Consider the following 13,077-nt stretch of genomic DNA (forward strand, 5'->3'; position numbering starts at 1 on the left):
TGGAGGATATCCAACTAATATCCCAGAGATATGAGCAGTACTTCAAATAATCAGACCACATACATTAACTATATAAATATTATTTACATTAGGCAAATACCATAGTAATAGTCCTAGTGGTTCAGAAAGAAAGCAATCAATATTCTCAATACATGTACAATGAAAGTCTTACTCAATACATATATAGACCAACATTAGAACACATAGTTCTTACTACACAGTAGTCCTTGCAATAGAATAGTTAGATAGACAAACCACTATCTCACTAGGAAGAGAGTCTCAAAAGTCTAGGTTCCAAGAGAGACGCTGCTAACTCCCTCTTATAGCTGATTGCAACACCAGTTCTTAAAGCAGTAATGTGCTAATGTGCTAATAGGATGGATATATGTTTATCCCAGGCATGTTTAAATTCAGTTACTGTGGATTTACCAACCACGTCTCCTGAAAGTTTGTTCCAAGCATCTACTACTCTTTCAGTAAAATAATATTTAAGAATTGCTTCAATACTGAAGAATGCTAAATTGCACAAGACTGACTTAGATGGCATAGACTGTGGATGTTCCAGATATTAAAAAATTATTACCATTAAAGAACCTTCATCGGTGTAAGTGAATTGTACTAGAAGTTACCAAAGTCAGAATGGATGTATGTAGAAAAGAAGCTGGGTGGAACCAATTTATACCCCACAAATTGCTAGGATAGCAATCATCTGAAATTGGTTTAAAGTATATTTGGCACATTCATGGAACATATCCCTATTAATTCCCTTTATCAAGGCTACAGGAATGGACTCCAGCTGGGTTCTCACCGTGAAAAGTATTAATCTATATCTCTACTTGAGCACATATCTTCCATGCATTCATTTTAAAGAAAAGATGGACAATATTCCTAATAAGTAACAATGCTATCTTGTCATCACAATTATTTTTTAAAATGGGTTATATCATGTCCCCCTCATAGGGATTCTGTGGAAAAGCATAAGCTAGCATGATATGTTAAACAAAAGAGTGGCATCTGTGCAAAGTGTCAGGCTGGAGCCATTATAGTTGGGGTCTTTGGCCTGCCACACTTTATAGTCTTGTAATGTGCATTCTCTAGTGTGGGAAGATGGAAGAGGGAACTGCATGAGAGCTGTATATATGTAGCGATAACAAATTATTTCTAGATAGTCAAGGTCATCCTTTGTCTTCACACTCCTGTACCTGCATTGAAGGAGATGGTTGAATCCTGCCTAGTTGGCAGTTGGAGATTGGTCAACGTGATGGACTTAGGTGAGTGGGGACAAAGGCTTGAATTTTCAGCTGGGTGGAGAAACCCCAGGGACTTCAGATTCTCCCAGATGTGCCAACATGGCTCTGGTAATAAATTGGAAACTTTGAGGATAATAATAAAAACTAAATTAGAACTTTGCTTCAGACTCTGATTTAATTTTGATGCTATTTGGAACCATGACAGTTAGAACCTAATATAAATGTGCAATGGAATATGCAATAAAATAAAATAAAAGTGTGTGTGTGTGTGTCTGTGTGTGTCTGTGTGTCTGTGTGTGTCTGTGTGACAATGCAGGCAGTTCTTCTGTTCTTTTCAACCCTATGGAATGCTGGAAATATATTATGTCCTAGGGCAGGGGTCCCCAAACTTGGCAACTTTAGAATTTCTGGGAGTTGAAGTCCACAAGTCTTAAAGTTACCAAGCTTGAAGACCTCTGTTCTAGGGGTTAGTACTCTGTCTGCCTGTTTTTCTGTCTGTCAGAAGAATAATGCTTCAAAACCTAAACAAAATGGGACCAGAGAGGAGCAGGAGCAGCAGGCAAAAGAAATTCAAGACTAAAAAATGGAGCAAATCATGTGGAAGGAAAAAAATGCAGGAAAAAAATTCCCTGAGTAATCCCTAAGCATTTCTTGGGCAATAGCTCAGCATGCTGCGATATCCTCCATTCTAAGTGACATGACCCAGAATAGATAGTTCACCTTATGCTTTCCAGAACATACATATATAAATGGAGACAGACGCAATATATTAATTTTGTTACACAGAAAATGCAGAGATGTCCTATGGCCACTGTTCAAAAAGAAGTCTGGAGGAATTCCAGAAGCTATCTTCGGCATTATTTCCCTATTTTGTTGGTATTGATTTCTATCCTGTAGAGAAATAACCTTAATATTTGAGCTGCTGAAGTGGTAATGGACAGAATATTGTAATTCATCTTCTATAAGCTAATGCCTTTCACAAGTATTTGTCTTTATTACTTTCCAGTAAGCATGGAGGATCTTAGGGGTGGAAGACTTAAATGCATATAACAACTTTACTTATATTAGTGGGATTGTGATGGTTCCATATTCTCAACTCGGATGCTCACAACAGAGTTTATTCTGTTACACATATTCCTTTCAAAAAGCAATTTATTCCCATACTGAAAAAGTATCACAGGAAAAAGCAGTTCCAGACCATTCCAAGGAAACATATGTATATTTCCAATGTCATCCAAGTGTAAAGTCAATTCCATTTAGATGACCTCCCAGGTAGCAAAATTTCTTGCAGTGGCAAAGCAAAACATTTACCAATGCCTGTAGCTGCTTCCCTTCTTCAACAGAAAAACATGTAAAAGAATGCAGATTGCAAATTCAATCCAGCCTCACAGGTTTTATGTCTTTCATGTCACATTTCTGTTGATCTTCTGGCTCCAAATTAATGTTTACGTTGCCATTCATTAACTCCTGTCCTATGTTGTGATTTTTACTTTTGCAGCATTGGCAAAGTCTCCTAGAATTTTCTACTAAGCTGATGCAGAGATTAATGATCAGGGCTAACCAGGCCATCCCAAAGAGGATCCACAGAGATACCACGTTCTTATACCAGCCTGGGTAAGTACGCGTAGGGTTCATGCCTGCAAGGAAGAAAAGTGGCACAGTTTTAATAGATGCATAAAGAAATATAGGATGCAATTTCAAAGATTATTGGATAATAAGAAAACAAAAGCTGTGCTTAAGCTATGAAAAACGCAAGAGTAGACAAGTCACCACTTAGGTCAGCAACAAAGCCAAAAGAATATGCTGTGAGTACAAAATAAACCCTGAGACAACTGCAGCTGAGTGAAATCAGTGGTGAAAATCTCCGCAGGTCTCCACCAGTTTGCTGCGCATGCACGTATAGTGTACACCAGATGCCCTCTACCCACACATGCTCAGTGCACACCATATGCATGATGCGCATGCATGCACACTAGATGCACACTTTTGGATTTCCTACTCCTTTTTTTACTTTTTAAAGCATTTTAATTGCCAGTTCTAAAGAACTGCTAGTTTAAAATGCTTAAAAAGGTTTTTTTAAAGTTCTGACGATCAGCTGTGCGACACGCAATCGTTGGAACTCTTCTCTTTTTTACCTTTTAAAAGCATTTTTAACTACTAGTTCTGGAGAACTGGTACTTTAAAAAATGCTTAAGAAGTTAAAAAAAGTTCTGACGATCAGCTGTATGACACACAGCATTTTTTACTACCGGTTCAGGTGAACCGTCCCAGACTAGTGGCTCATATATATACAGCTGATCATCAGAACTTTTTTAAATTTCTTAAGCATTTTTTAAAATAAATAAACAAACAAACAAACAAACTTACTTATTTATTTATTTATTTATTTATTAGATTTGTATGCTGCCCCTCTCTGTAGACTCGGGACGACTCACAACAGCAATAGAACAATTCATAACAAATCTAATAATTTTAAAACATTTTAGAAACTCCATTATTAATCAGACATATATACAAACATACCATACATAAATTGTATAGGCCTGGGGGAGATATCTCAATTCCCCCATGCCTGGCGGCAGAGGTGGGTTTTAAGGAGTTTACAGAAGGCAAGGAGGGTGGGGGCAGTTCTAATCTCCGGAGGGAGCCGGTTCCAGAGAGTCGGGGCCACCACAGAGAAGGCTCTTCCCTTGGGACCCGCCAAATGACATATGTTTGTGCACATTAATATTAAAACAAGTAACAGGCATTCCACTATGTCAACCCTGCAAGGTAAAGCAGACTTGAACACCAAAATCATGAAACTAATTTTATTACAGACTTATAGTAACAGAATCTTGCAACTCTGAATGTGTCTCTCCACCCTGCCATTATCTGCAAGGGCCCAATCCAGTAGTTCTAAATCTGGGTTCTAAATCCAGTCGCTACTGGTTTGCGCTCGTGCTCGACACTTCTGCACATGCAAAAAAGCATCCCGGGAGGGTGGGTGGAGCTTTCTGCCACGGCTACTGCTTTGCTGAACTGGGCCAAATCAGGAAAAACCCACCGCTGGTCCATTTTGAAATGCTTTTGCACATTCCATTCCTGCTTTAGACTCACTCAGATTTGCCTTAGCTGTTGCATCTCCTCCTTATTTCTGTAGCCTATTTATACGTTAAATGGATAGTTACATTTCAGGCTTTCCTGACTTCCACAGGAGATATAATACATGTGTTCTAAATAAAAAAACATGCTTTCTCTCCTTTTCTCCTAATGCCCTCTCTGTTTTGGAGGGGCAGGAGAGAGATAGCATCCATGACTAGGGATAGATACTTGCTGAGGTTGTGGGTTCATTCTCTGAGCTTGTGGGTTAGTTTCCAAATGTTTCATTACCAGGCTAGGTAACATCTTCAGAGAATTTAGGATGTATCAGTGTTCTTCTGTTTATAAAGGCTTCAGGTGTGAGTGTGTCAAGTGAGGATCTTTGATGGTCTTGGGTCAAAGAAGAACACTGACATCCCCTAAACACCACTGACTATATTACATAGCCTGCTGATGGAATATTCGGAAACCAATCCACAAGCTTGGAGAACAAATTTCCATCCTCAGCCTACAACCGAGCTACAGATGTTCGCCACTATTGCAAAAATTGCTGTCATCATAATAGCCATCCAGAGTGATTGCGAGTGGGCAGTACAGTGGTACCTCTACTTACAAACTTAATTTGTTCTGTGACCAGGTTCTTAAGTAGTAAAGTTTGTAAGAAGAAGCAATTTTTCCCATAGGAATCAATGTAAAAGCAAATAATGTGTGCGATTGGAGAAACCACAGGGAGGATAGAGGCCCTGTTTCCTCCAAGGAGATTCCTAGAGAGACCCCATGGAGGCTTCTCCTTGCCTTTTCCGGTCCTGTTTACTTCCAGCAGATTCCTAGAGAGGCCCCGCAGAGGCTTCTCCCCACCTTTTCTGGCCCTCTTTCCTCCCAGGAAATTCCTAGAGAGGCCCCACGGAGGCTTCTCCCTGCCTTTTTCGGTTACAGTTTCAGAGGCTTGGGTTTGTAAGTGGAAAATGGTTCTTGGGAAGAGGCAAAAAAATCTTGAACACCCGGTTCTTATCTAGAAAACTTTGTAAGTAGAGGCGTTCTTAGGTAGAGGTACCTAGAAAAGGGGCGGCATACAAATCGAATATATGATGATTATGATTATTATCATTATTATCATTATCATCATTATTATTATTACCACTGTATGCTTTTTTTTTACTACAATAGTGACCATATTTATATTTTACATTGCCATCATGTGATTTCTTTGGTTCTGGTTTAGCATGCAGAAAATCTAGCTACATAGTTTATGATACAGAACAGGAAATCAGTGCCATTTGTACCTTAATGACCATAGTTAATAGTTAATGGTTTAGTTAATAGTTAATAATAATAATCACATCCTTTCTCCAGAAACAACATTTCAATAACTTGAAGAAAGTAAGGAACACCCCTGGGGTGAAGGTTAAAATAAGCTCCTGATGACATCATTGCAGAGCAGCCTACACAATTCCAATTTAAGATTGTTTTTCTTCCACAAAGTTGTGAAAGTGAGAGTAAAGATTAAAAGTGCTTTGGAAGAAGAGCCTGATAAATGAGATTTCCATGCAGTTTATTGTGTTTTACGTCTCATGAGGGTGCAACTATCTATATTACTTTCCATTGTATAATTGCTATTGTACTGGAATAAAAGTGGCTACCAACTAAGTCCACATTCTAGATTGTTGTGCATACCTTCCAATTTCAACACTCATTAAACCAAGCTGCTTTGCTACCAACATAAATGAATTCCGGATGTAATCAATGTAAAACACATCACATATCAGAATTCTTTTAAACCATTTATTTCGGGGAAGAATCACGAGCAAGACAACCATCATGTAACAGTTTAGAAAAATAATGTGGGATTCCCATTGAAGCTGTGGTTACACAAGAATAAAGTCTCCGCGGCCTGCACTGGTTGCCAATCAGTTTCCGGTCACAATTCAAAGTGTTGGTAATGACCTATAAAGCCCTACATGGCATCGGACCAGAATATCTACGGGACCGCCTTCTGCCGCATGAATCCCAGCGACCGATAAGGTCCCACAGAGTTGGCCTTCTCTGGGTCCCGTCAACTAAACAATGTCGTCTGGCGGGCCCCAGGGGAAGAGCCTTCTTTGTGGAAGCCCCGGCCCTCTGGAATCAACTCCCCCCGGAGATTAGAACCGCCCCCACCCTCCTTGCCTTTCGTAACTTATTAAAGACCCACCTATGTCGCCAGGCATGGGGGAACTGAGATATCCCCCAGACTTACTCATGGTATGATTGTGTTGTGTTGTATTCCAATGTTAGTATGTTTGTGTGTATGTCTGCTTTAACAATGGGTTTTTTAAAAATGTTTTTAAATTATTAGATTTATCTTGAATTGTTTTATTGTTGTTGTGAGCCGCCCCAAGTCTACGGAGAGGGGCGGCATACAAATCTAATAAATAAATAAATAAATAAATAAATAAGTTTCTTGTTGCATGGAGAAGGCAGTTGTTTCCCCACAACTGACCAGACACAACTTCTCTCAAAAGGGAAGGGTACCTCCACCAAGCAACTTATCTGGAAAAATAATTATACCCTAAGCGAACTGTGTAAACAAGCAAATAGAGGATTTTTTTTCTTGAGAATTTCACATTCAAGAAGGACATACCTTTTCATTGGTAAAAAAGCAAATGTTTGCATGTCATTCTTAAAATAGAATGAACTGTGATTTTATTTACTGAACTTAAACTTGAGAAGGCGTGATTTTGTCCATGACCATGTTTTCCTTTGAGTTACTAGGAAACTTGTAAATCTATCCACCCCTCAAACAAATAAAGTTTTAACTGGTAAAAGATACTTACCAATGACATAATCTCCAAAGCCTATTGTACTTAAAGTTATGAAGGAATAGTAGAACCCTTCTTCATAAGTCCAGCCTTCTATGGCACTAAACAACAAAGGTGGTAATAAAAGAAATAATAAAAGGCCAGCACCCAGGGCACAGGTCCAGGTCAAGACAACTGCTCCCCTCTAGGCAAGCAATAAAGAAACAGAAAATATAGGTTAGATCAGACAAGAAGCATGATCTAGATTACAACTTTCATTAAACTTTCATTAAGCTTTAAAAACCTACCTTTGTTGGTGGGCATGGGGGCCGTGAGTGATGAGACTGTCTCTGGCCAATACGAGATATGATTGGATTGGATGAATGTGTGTGAGCGTTTATGGGGTCTTTTAAAATGTTTTAGTAAATTTTCATATTTTTATAGTTATTAGATTTTTTATACAGTGGGGAAAAAAGCATTTAGTCAGACACTAGTTGTGCAAGTTCTCACACTTAAAAAGATGATTTTTGTTAAAAATCAGACAATGTGATTTTCTGGATGCGTTTTCTCATGCTGTCTTTCATGGTTGAGGTCTACCTATAGAAACATAGAAGACTGACGGCAGAAAAAGACCTCATGGTCCATCTAGTCTGCCCTTATACTATTTCCTTTATTTTATTTTACAATGGATATACTGTATGTTTATCCCAGGCATGTTTAAATTCAGTTACTGTGGATTTACCAACCACGTCTGCTGGAAGTTTGTTCCAAGGATCTACTACTCTTTCAGTAAAATAATATTTTCTCATGTTGCTTTTGATTTCCCCCCCAATTAACTTCAGAAATGATGTCAATTACAGGCCTCTCTCATCTTTTTAAGTGTGAGAACTTGCACAACTGGTGTCTGACTAAATACTTTGCCCCCCCCCACTCTATATTGCCATATTTAATGTTGTATGCCGCCCTGAGTTGTCTTGAGAAGGGCGGCATAGAAATATAATAAATAAATGCATTAATTAATTTAAAAAGATACTGGGAAAAATGCACATTGAATGAATCTACAGCAGAGGTATGTAATATTATTAAATTTCTGAGGATGTCAAGAGACAATCTGCTTTCTGGTAACAGAGAATAATTATTCAGGACAGATTCCCTCTTTCTTTGATCACCCAGCATAGTGCTGAAACTTTCCTTCTTCTAGGGAAAATTGTCCTGAACAGATTTAGGAGACATTTGGAAGATAAAGGGTCATTGCATTAGAGTCCTTGCATAATACTGTGTTTAGCCCATTCAACGTGGGCCAAAGAACATTTTGATTCAAGTTCAATATGTGCTATCTGAACTTACTGATCTTTTTTTTTTATGCAACATTCCAATTTCTTAAATGATGATTTACAGCAGCTAAAATGGAGATGTGAATTAAGCACAATAATGCAGGTCAGTTTTCCTAGGTTTGTAAAATCAGTTTCGCATGCTAGCTCAAACAGGAAAGTGGTTGCTGTTAGTTTATTCATGCAAATACTAGATTTTGATTTGAATCTGCTGAGTGAACCAACATTAGTCCAGAAATCTCAGTTTCACACATTGTGAAAGATCAGGAATCCATGGGAGAAAGCAGGAAAAGGCAGATTGCCCTGACCTTCATTGCTTACTGTATATATTTAGACTTATTAAGGTACTCTCAATTAAAATTAAAATTAAAATTCAAACCTTTATTGTCAATGCACATGTATACAATGAAACTGAATGAGCTTCCCTTGGTACAGGCCATCCAAGAACAAAGAATACATCTTAATAAATCAATCAATAAAAAAAGAAATCCCTAAACCCAAACAAGTAATAAACTAACACACATTTCCACATACATACATACATAATATTATACTACATCGGTATATACATGTTGCACTGTAAGTCTATCTCATTAAGCCTTATTTTGCTGTTATGTTTAAAAGTCTGACAGCCCATGGATAAAAGTAATTTTTCAGCCTACTCGTTTGGCTGGCTATGCTTCTAGATCTCCTGCCCAATGGTAGGAGAATAAAGAAATGCTGTCCAAGTTGTGTATCATCCCTAAGGATTTTCCTCACTCTGCTGATACAGCGGGACCTGGTGATTTCATCCAGTGAGGTTAGGGGGAAGCCCGTGATTTTTTGTGCTGTGCTCATCACCCTCTGTAATAACTTTCTGTCCGCAGCTGTTAAGCCAGTGTACCATACCATGACATAACATGTGATGGTGCTTTCTATCATGGACTGGTAAAAGAAGTCATCAGTCATTGTTCCACCTGATTTTTCCACAAGACCCTAAGGAAATAGTCTCTGTTGAGCCTGTCTAACCACCTGGGACGTTATTTTTCCAGGTGATATCTTGGCTAAGGTGCACTCCCAGGAATTTGAATGAGGAGACCACATACATTCCCCCTTCATGTAGAGTGGGGTAGGTTCCTCTGTCTCTGCTTCCGGAAGTCCAACACCATATCCTTTGTCTTGCTGGTGTTTAGATGCAAGTTGGTTTCTGAGCACCATGTAGATAACTTCTGACCTTCTTCCCTGTATGCTGATTCGTCCCCTCTTCGCCTCTGGATCTTGGATTTAGATCCAATATGAACTCAAGACTCAGTCAGATTTGCAAAGTATCTAATGTTTAGCCTACCTAGGACTGCCTACCTGTGCTACACAAATCATAATGACTATAATTACAAAAAGTTCAAACTTTCTGGGACTGAGTATCTTTCTGCTAAAAACATCAGGGCATTTGGGAAGGCCCTTTGATGATTCCTCTAAAACAGGGTGTCAAATTCACTTTATCACTCTGGTGTCCCATCTGATGTATTGGGACTCCCGCACTCCCCACTCTGCTAAATTGAGTGTGGCCATAGCCAGCGCATGATGCATCCAGTCTACAGGACGGGAGTTTGACAGCCCTGCTCTAAAAACTGTCATGTGAAAATGTTAACATACACCTTTCCACATTCTCTTGTGTCATCAGAGCAACATTTCGCCTGTGTTTCCATGATTGCTGGGACTATTTGGGTTACTTATGGAGAATGGCTGGTGATAAGTTGTCTGGGTTTAAAAGAAGCCATTTGATCCCTTCAAATTTTCTAGCTTTGGATTTGATCAGCCACTGACTCAGTAACCTCAACTTTACAGACAAGAAACTGAACATTCTTCTTCTCAAAGTTTTCCAGAGAACTTGAAAGCTGCTTAAGCTAAGTTTAAAAGATGATTAATAAGGTATGGCCACAAAAATGCATTGAAAAAAAATTCTCACAAATGAGACACCATCAGTTTTAGAATAGAAATGTTTAAAATTCTCTAGCTTCCACTTGCATTAGCAAAACCACATTTCGCATCAAAAATGGATATGTACACATTGTCCATTTCTTTCTCCATCAAGGTAAGAGGATCCTTCTGGAATTTTTCTGACCCCACTAATGTCGACACATTTATAAGTTGATAAAATCACCCAAAGCATGTTTTCCATTAACTTAATACATTTTTACTAAGCATTTGTAAATGTTAAAGTTCTGGATTATGATTCCTTCCAGAGGCAGTCACTGATGCAGAGAATAAGATTGAAATTGGGCTGTATCTGCTATTTCTGGGTGGAAGTTGATGTTGATAAAGTAGTCAGTTATAAGTAAAGCCTAGACTTACACAATTTTTCAAGAATACTAAAAATGCTATTTTACCATTGCTATATTCAGGGAGGGAACAGGAGTGTATATGTGCGTCATATTTTCTGGATATTTGGAGATAGAGATAGTGGTAGATAACCTGAGGAATGTGAGGCTTGTCCAGACATAATATAAGAACAAAACATAGAAGGGGAAAGGCAAGTGATGACGAACCAACGTTTTGCTGACAGAAGACAGAAAACTGAAAGCAAAATCTTCTGTTTAATACTGACTTATTTTTCCGTGGAATTATACCCAAATGCTTGTATTATATTTTGGTGAGGCCTCTTTTATGCCTCACCTAATACATTTTACCCTTAAAATGGGGTATTTCTGCACAAAATTGACAGGTTTTGCATAATGGTTAATACTGCAATACAACAGCAATTCCAAAATGTTCTAAAGTATCTGGAAAGAAAAAAAAATCTTACCCCATCTCTCCTCCACTCTGCTAGCTAAGGAAACATGAGTTAAATCAGTGTTTTTCAACCAGTGTGCCGCAGAACACTAGTGTGCCGTGAGACATGGTCAGGTGTGCCGTGGGGAAATTAAACAGGGGTCCCCAAACTACTGTTCCTGCCAGGACATCCCTTTTGTGTTCATCGAAACAGGCCCAGGTTTCATACTGAGTATAAATACATTTGGAAACTATATTATTAATTATATGTATAATATGTACTATGTTAGAGTGTCATTTTGTGTCATTTTGGTTGGTGGTGTGCCCCAGGATTTTGTAAATGTAAAAAATGTACCGCGGTTCAAAAAAGGTTGAAAATCACTGAGTTAAATAATATTTTCGCCCTCCTGCCCTTGTTGTTGTTGTTGTTGTTGTTGTTGTTATTATTATTATTATTATTATTATTATTATTATTATTATTATTAATTAGATTTGTATGCCACCCCTCTCCATTATGAACTCCCTAGAGGCATGCAACTGGCTATTGTGGAAACAGTCTACAAAATCTCTTCTTATTCTTTTTCTTCATTTAAAAGCATACTCCCAAGGCACTTTTTAAAAAGTGTGCACTTATTATGCTTATTCATCTCGCTTACACAAAGTTTGTTATGGTCTTCCTGCTGTTTAGGATTGCAGAGCCAGTAACTCCCTGGGGCTTGCTAGGTCTATAAACGTAAACAAACATATATAGAGAGATAAGTAAGCCTAATTTGTTTCAATACAAATTTGTTTCAAATAAACACATTGTAATAGGCCATTTAAACATGAAGATAAGTAAAGATTTACATCTGAAGTTTCAAATTAAGAGGAGCAACACAACAGAAAGATATGATTATCTAGATAGCTTTTGTTGCTACACCATAGCTCTGCCTACAACAAATTTAAGTTAAACCAGTTACCGTATGTCAGTGGCATTTTCATTGACATTCTTCCTTTTTTAAAAAATGGCATTAGTAAATTGTCCAGGCTGGCCAGTGACCCATAATAATTTATTGTTTTAGTCTTACTGTTAAGAATTGATCAGAATTACTTTTGTGTGAAATGGGTGGCTCAGATTAAATAAACAGATAAATATGAATACCTAGATCTCTTACCTGCCACTGGAACCTCACATCCAGATAGAAAGCACATAGATGTACCCCTGAGAGCATCAGCTGTCCAATCCTATTCAGAAGGATAAGGTTTAAGGGAATCCCAAAGAGGGCAAAGAAGATGCAGAGCACTTGTGAAACTGTCGTATTGGGGCTTAAGTTGCCATAGCCTGAAAGGAGAAGAATAGTATAACACGAATCAACATGATAATGTAGCTGTAATCTATGTCCATGGTATTTGGCAAAAATGTTATCTGTAGGATTTGCAGAAAGACTTTGCAGTATTTCAGCTTAATAAGATTGTTGTCCAACAAATAAGAAAATGAGAAGCCACACAATAAAAGCCAAGACATCAATCAGAAGATTCAAATACAGTGGTAGCTCTACTTAAGAACTTAATTTATTCCATGACCAGGTTCTTAAGTAGAAAAGTTTGTAAGTAGAAGCATTTTTTCCCATAGGAATCAATGTAAAAGCAAATAATGTGTGCAAGCTCATTGGGAAAGAAATAAAAGCTCGGAATTTGGGTGGGAGGAAGAGGAGGAAGAAGAGGAGGACAGTCTCTGCCGAAGGAAGAAGGTGAGGTGAGAGGAATTTTAAAAAAATCCAAATTTTAAGGCTTAAAAAAAAGAGGGATTCCGAGGTGGCGAGGAGGAGCACGCGCCTTCCATACACCCAGCACGAGGCTGCCTCCCATACACTGCACCAGAGAGAGAAATCCAGGCGGGCGAGAGGGGGG

At 38.4% G+C, this 13,077-nt stretch overlaps 1 protein-coding gene across 1 annotated transcript in view; it reads right to left on the bottom strand.

Moving 5' to 3' along the window:
• Window positions 1-2,384: 2,384 nt before the first annotated feature.
• The window catches only part of KCNK17 (potassium two pore domain channel subfamily K member 17), a 38,537-nt gene continuing 27,844 nt past the window's right edge, over window positions 2,385-13,077 (bottom strand). The window contains exons 3-5 of the mRNA XM_070740889.1: window positions 12,342-12,508; window positions 7,145-7,313; window positions 2,385-2,887 (exon numbers count right to left, since the gene is read on the bottom strand). Coding sequence (XP_070596990.1) covers window positions 2,625-2,887; window positions 7,145-7,313; window positions 12,342-12,508 — 599 coding nt within the window. The 3' untranslated portion in view covers window positions 2,385-2,624. The remainder of the gene's footprint in view (window positions 2,888-7,144; window positions 7,314-12,341; window positions 12,509-13,077) is intronic.

The sequence above is a fragment of the Erythrolamprus reginae genome, chromosome 1 (genome assembly GCF_031021105.1).
Source record: "Erythrolamprus reginae isolate rEryReg1 chromosome 1, rEryReg1.hap1, whole genome shotgun sequence".
Taxonomy (NCBI): Eukaryota; Metazoa; Chordata; class Lepidosauria; order Squamata; family Dipsadidae; genus Erythrolamprus; species Erythrolamprus reginae.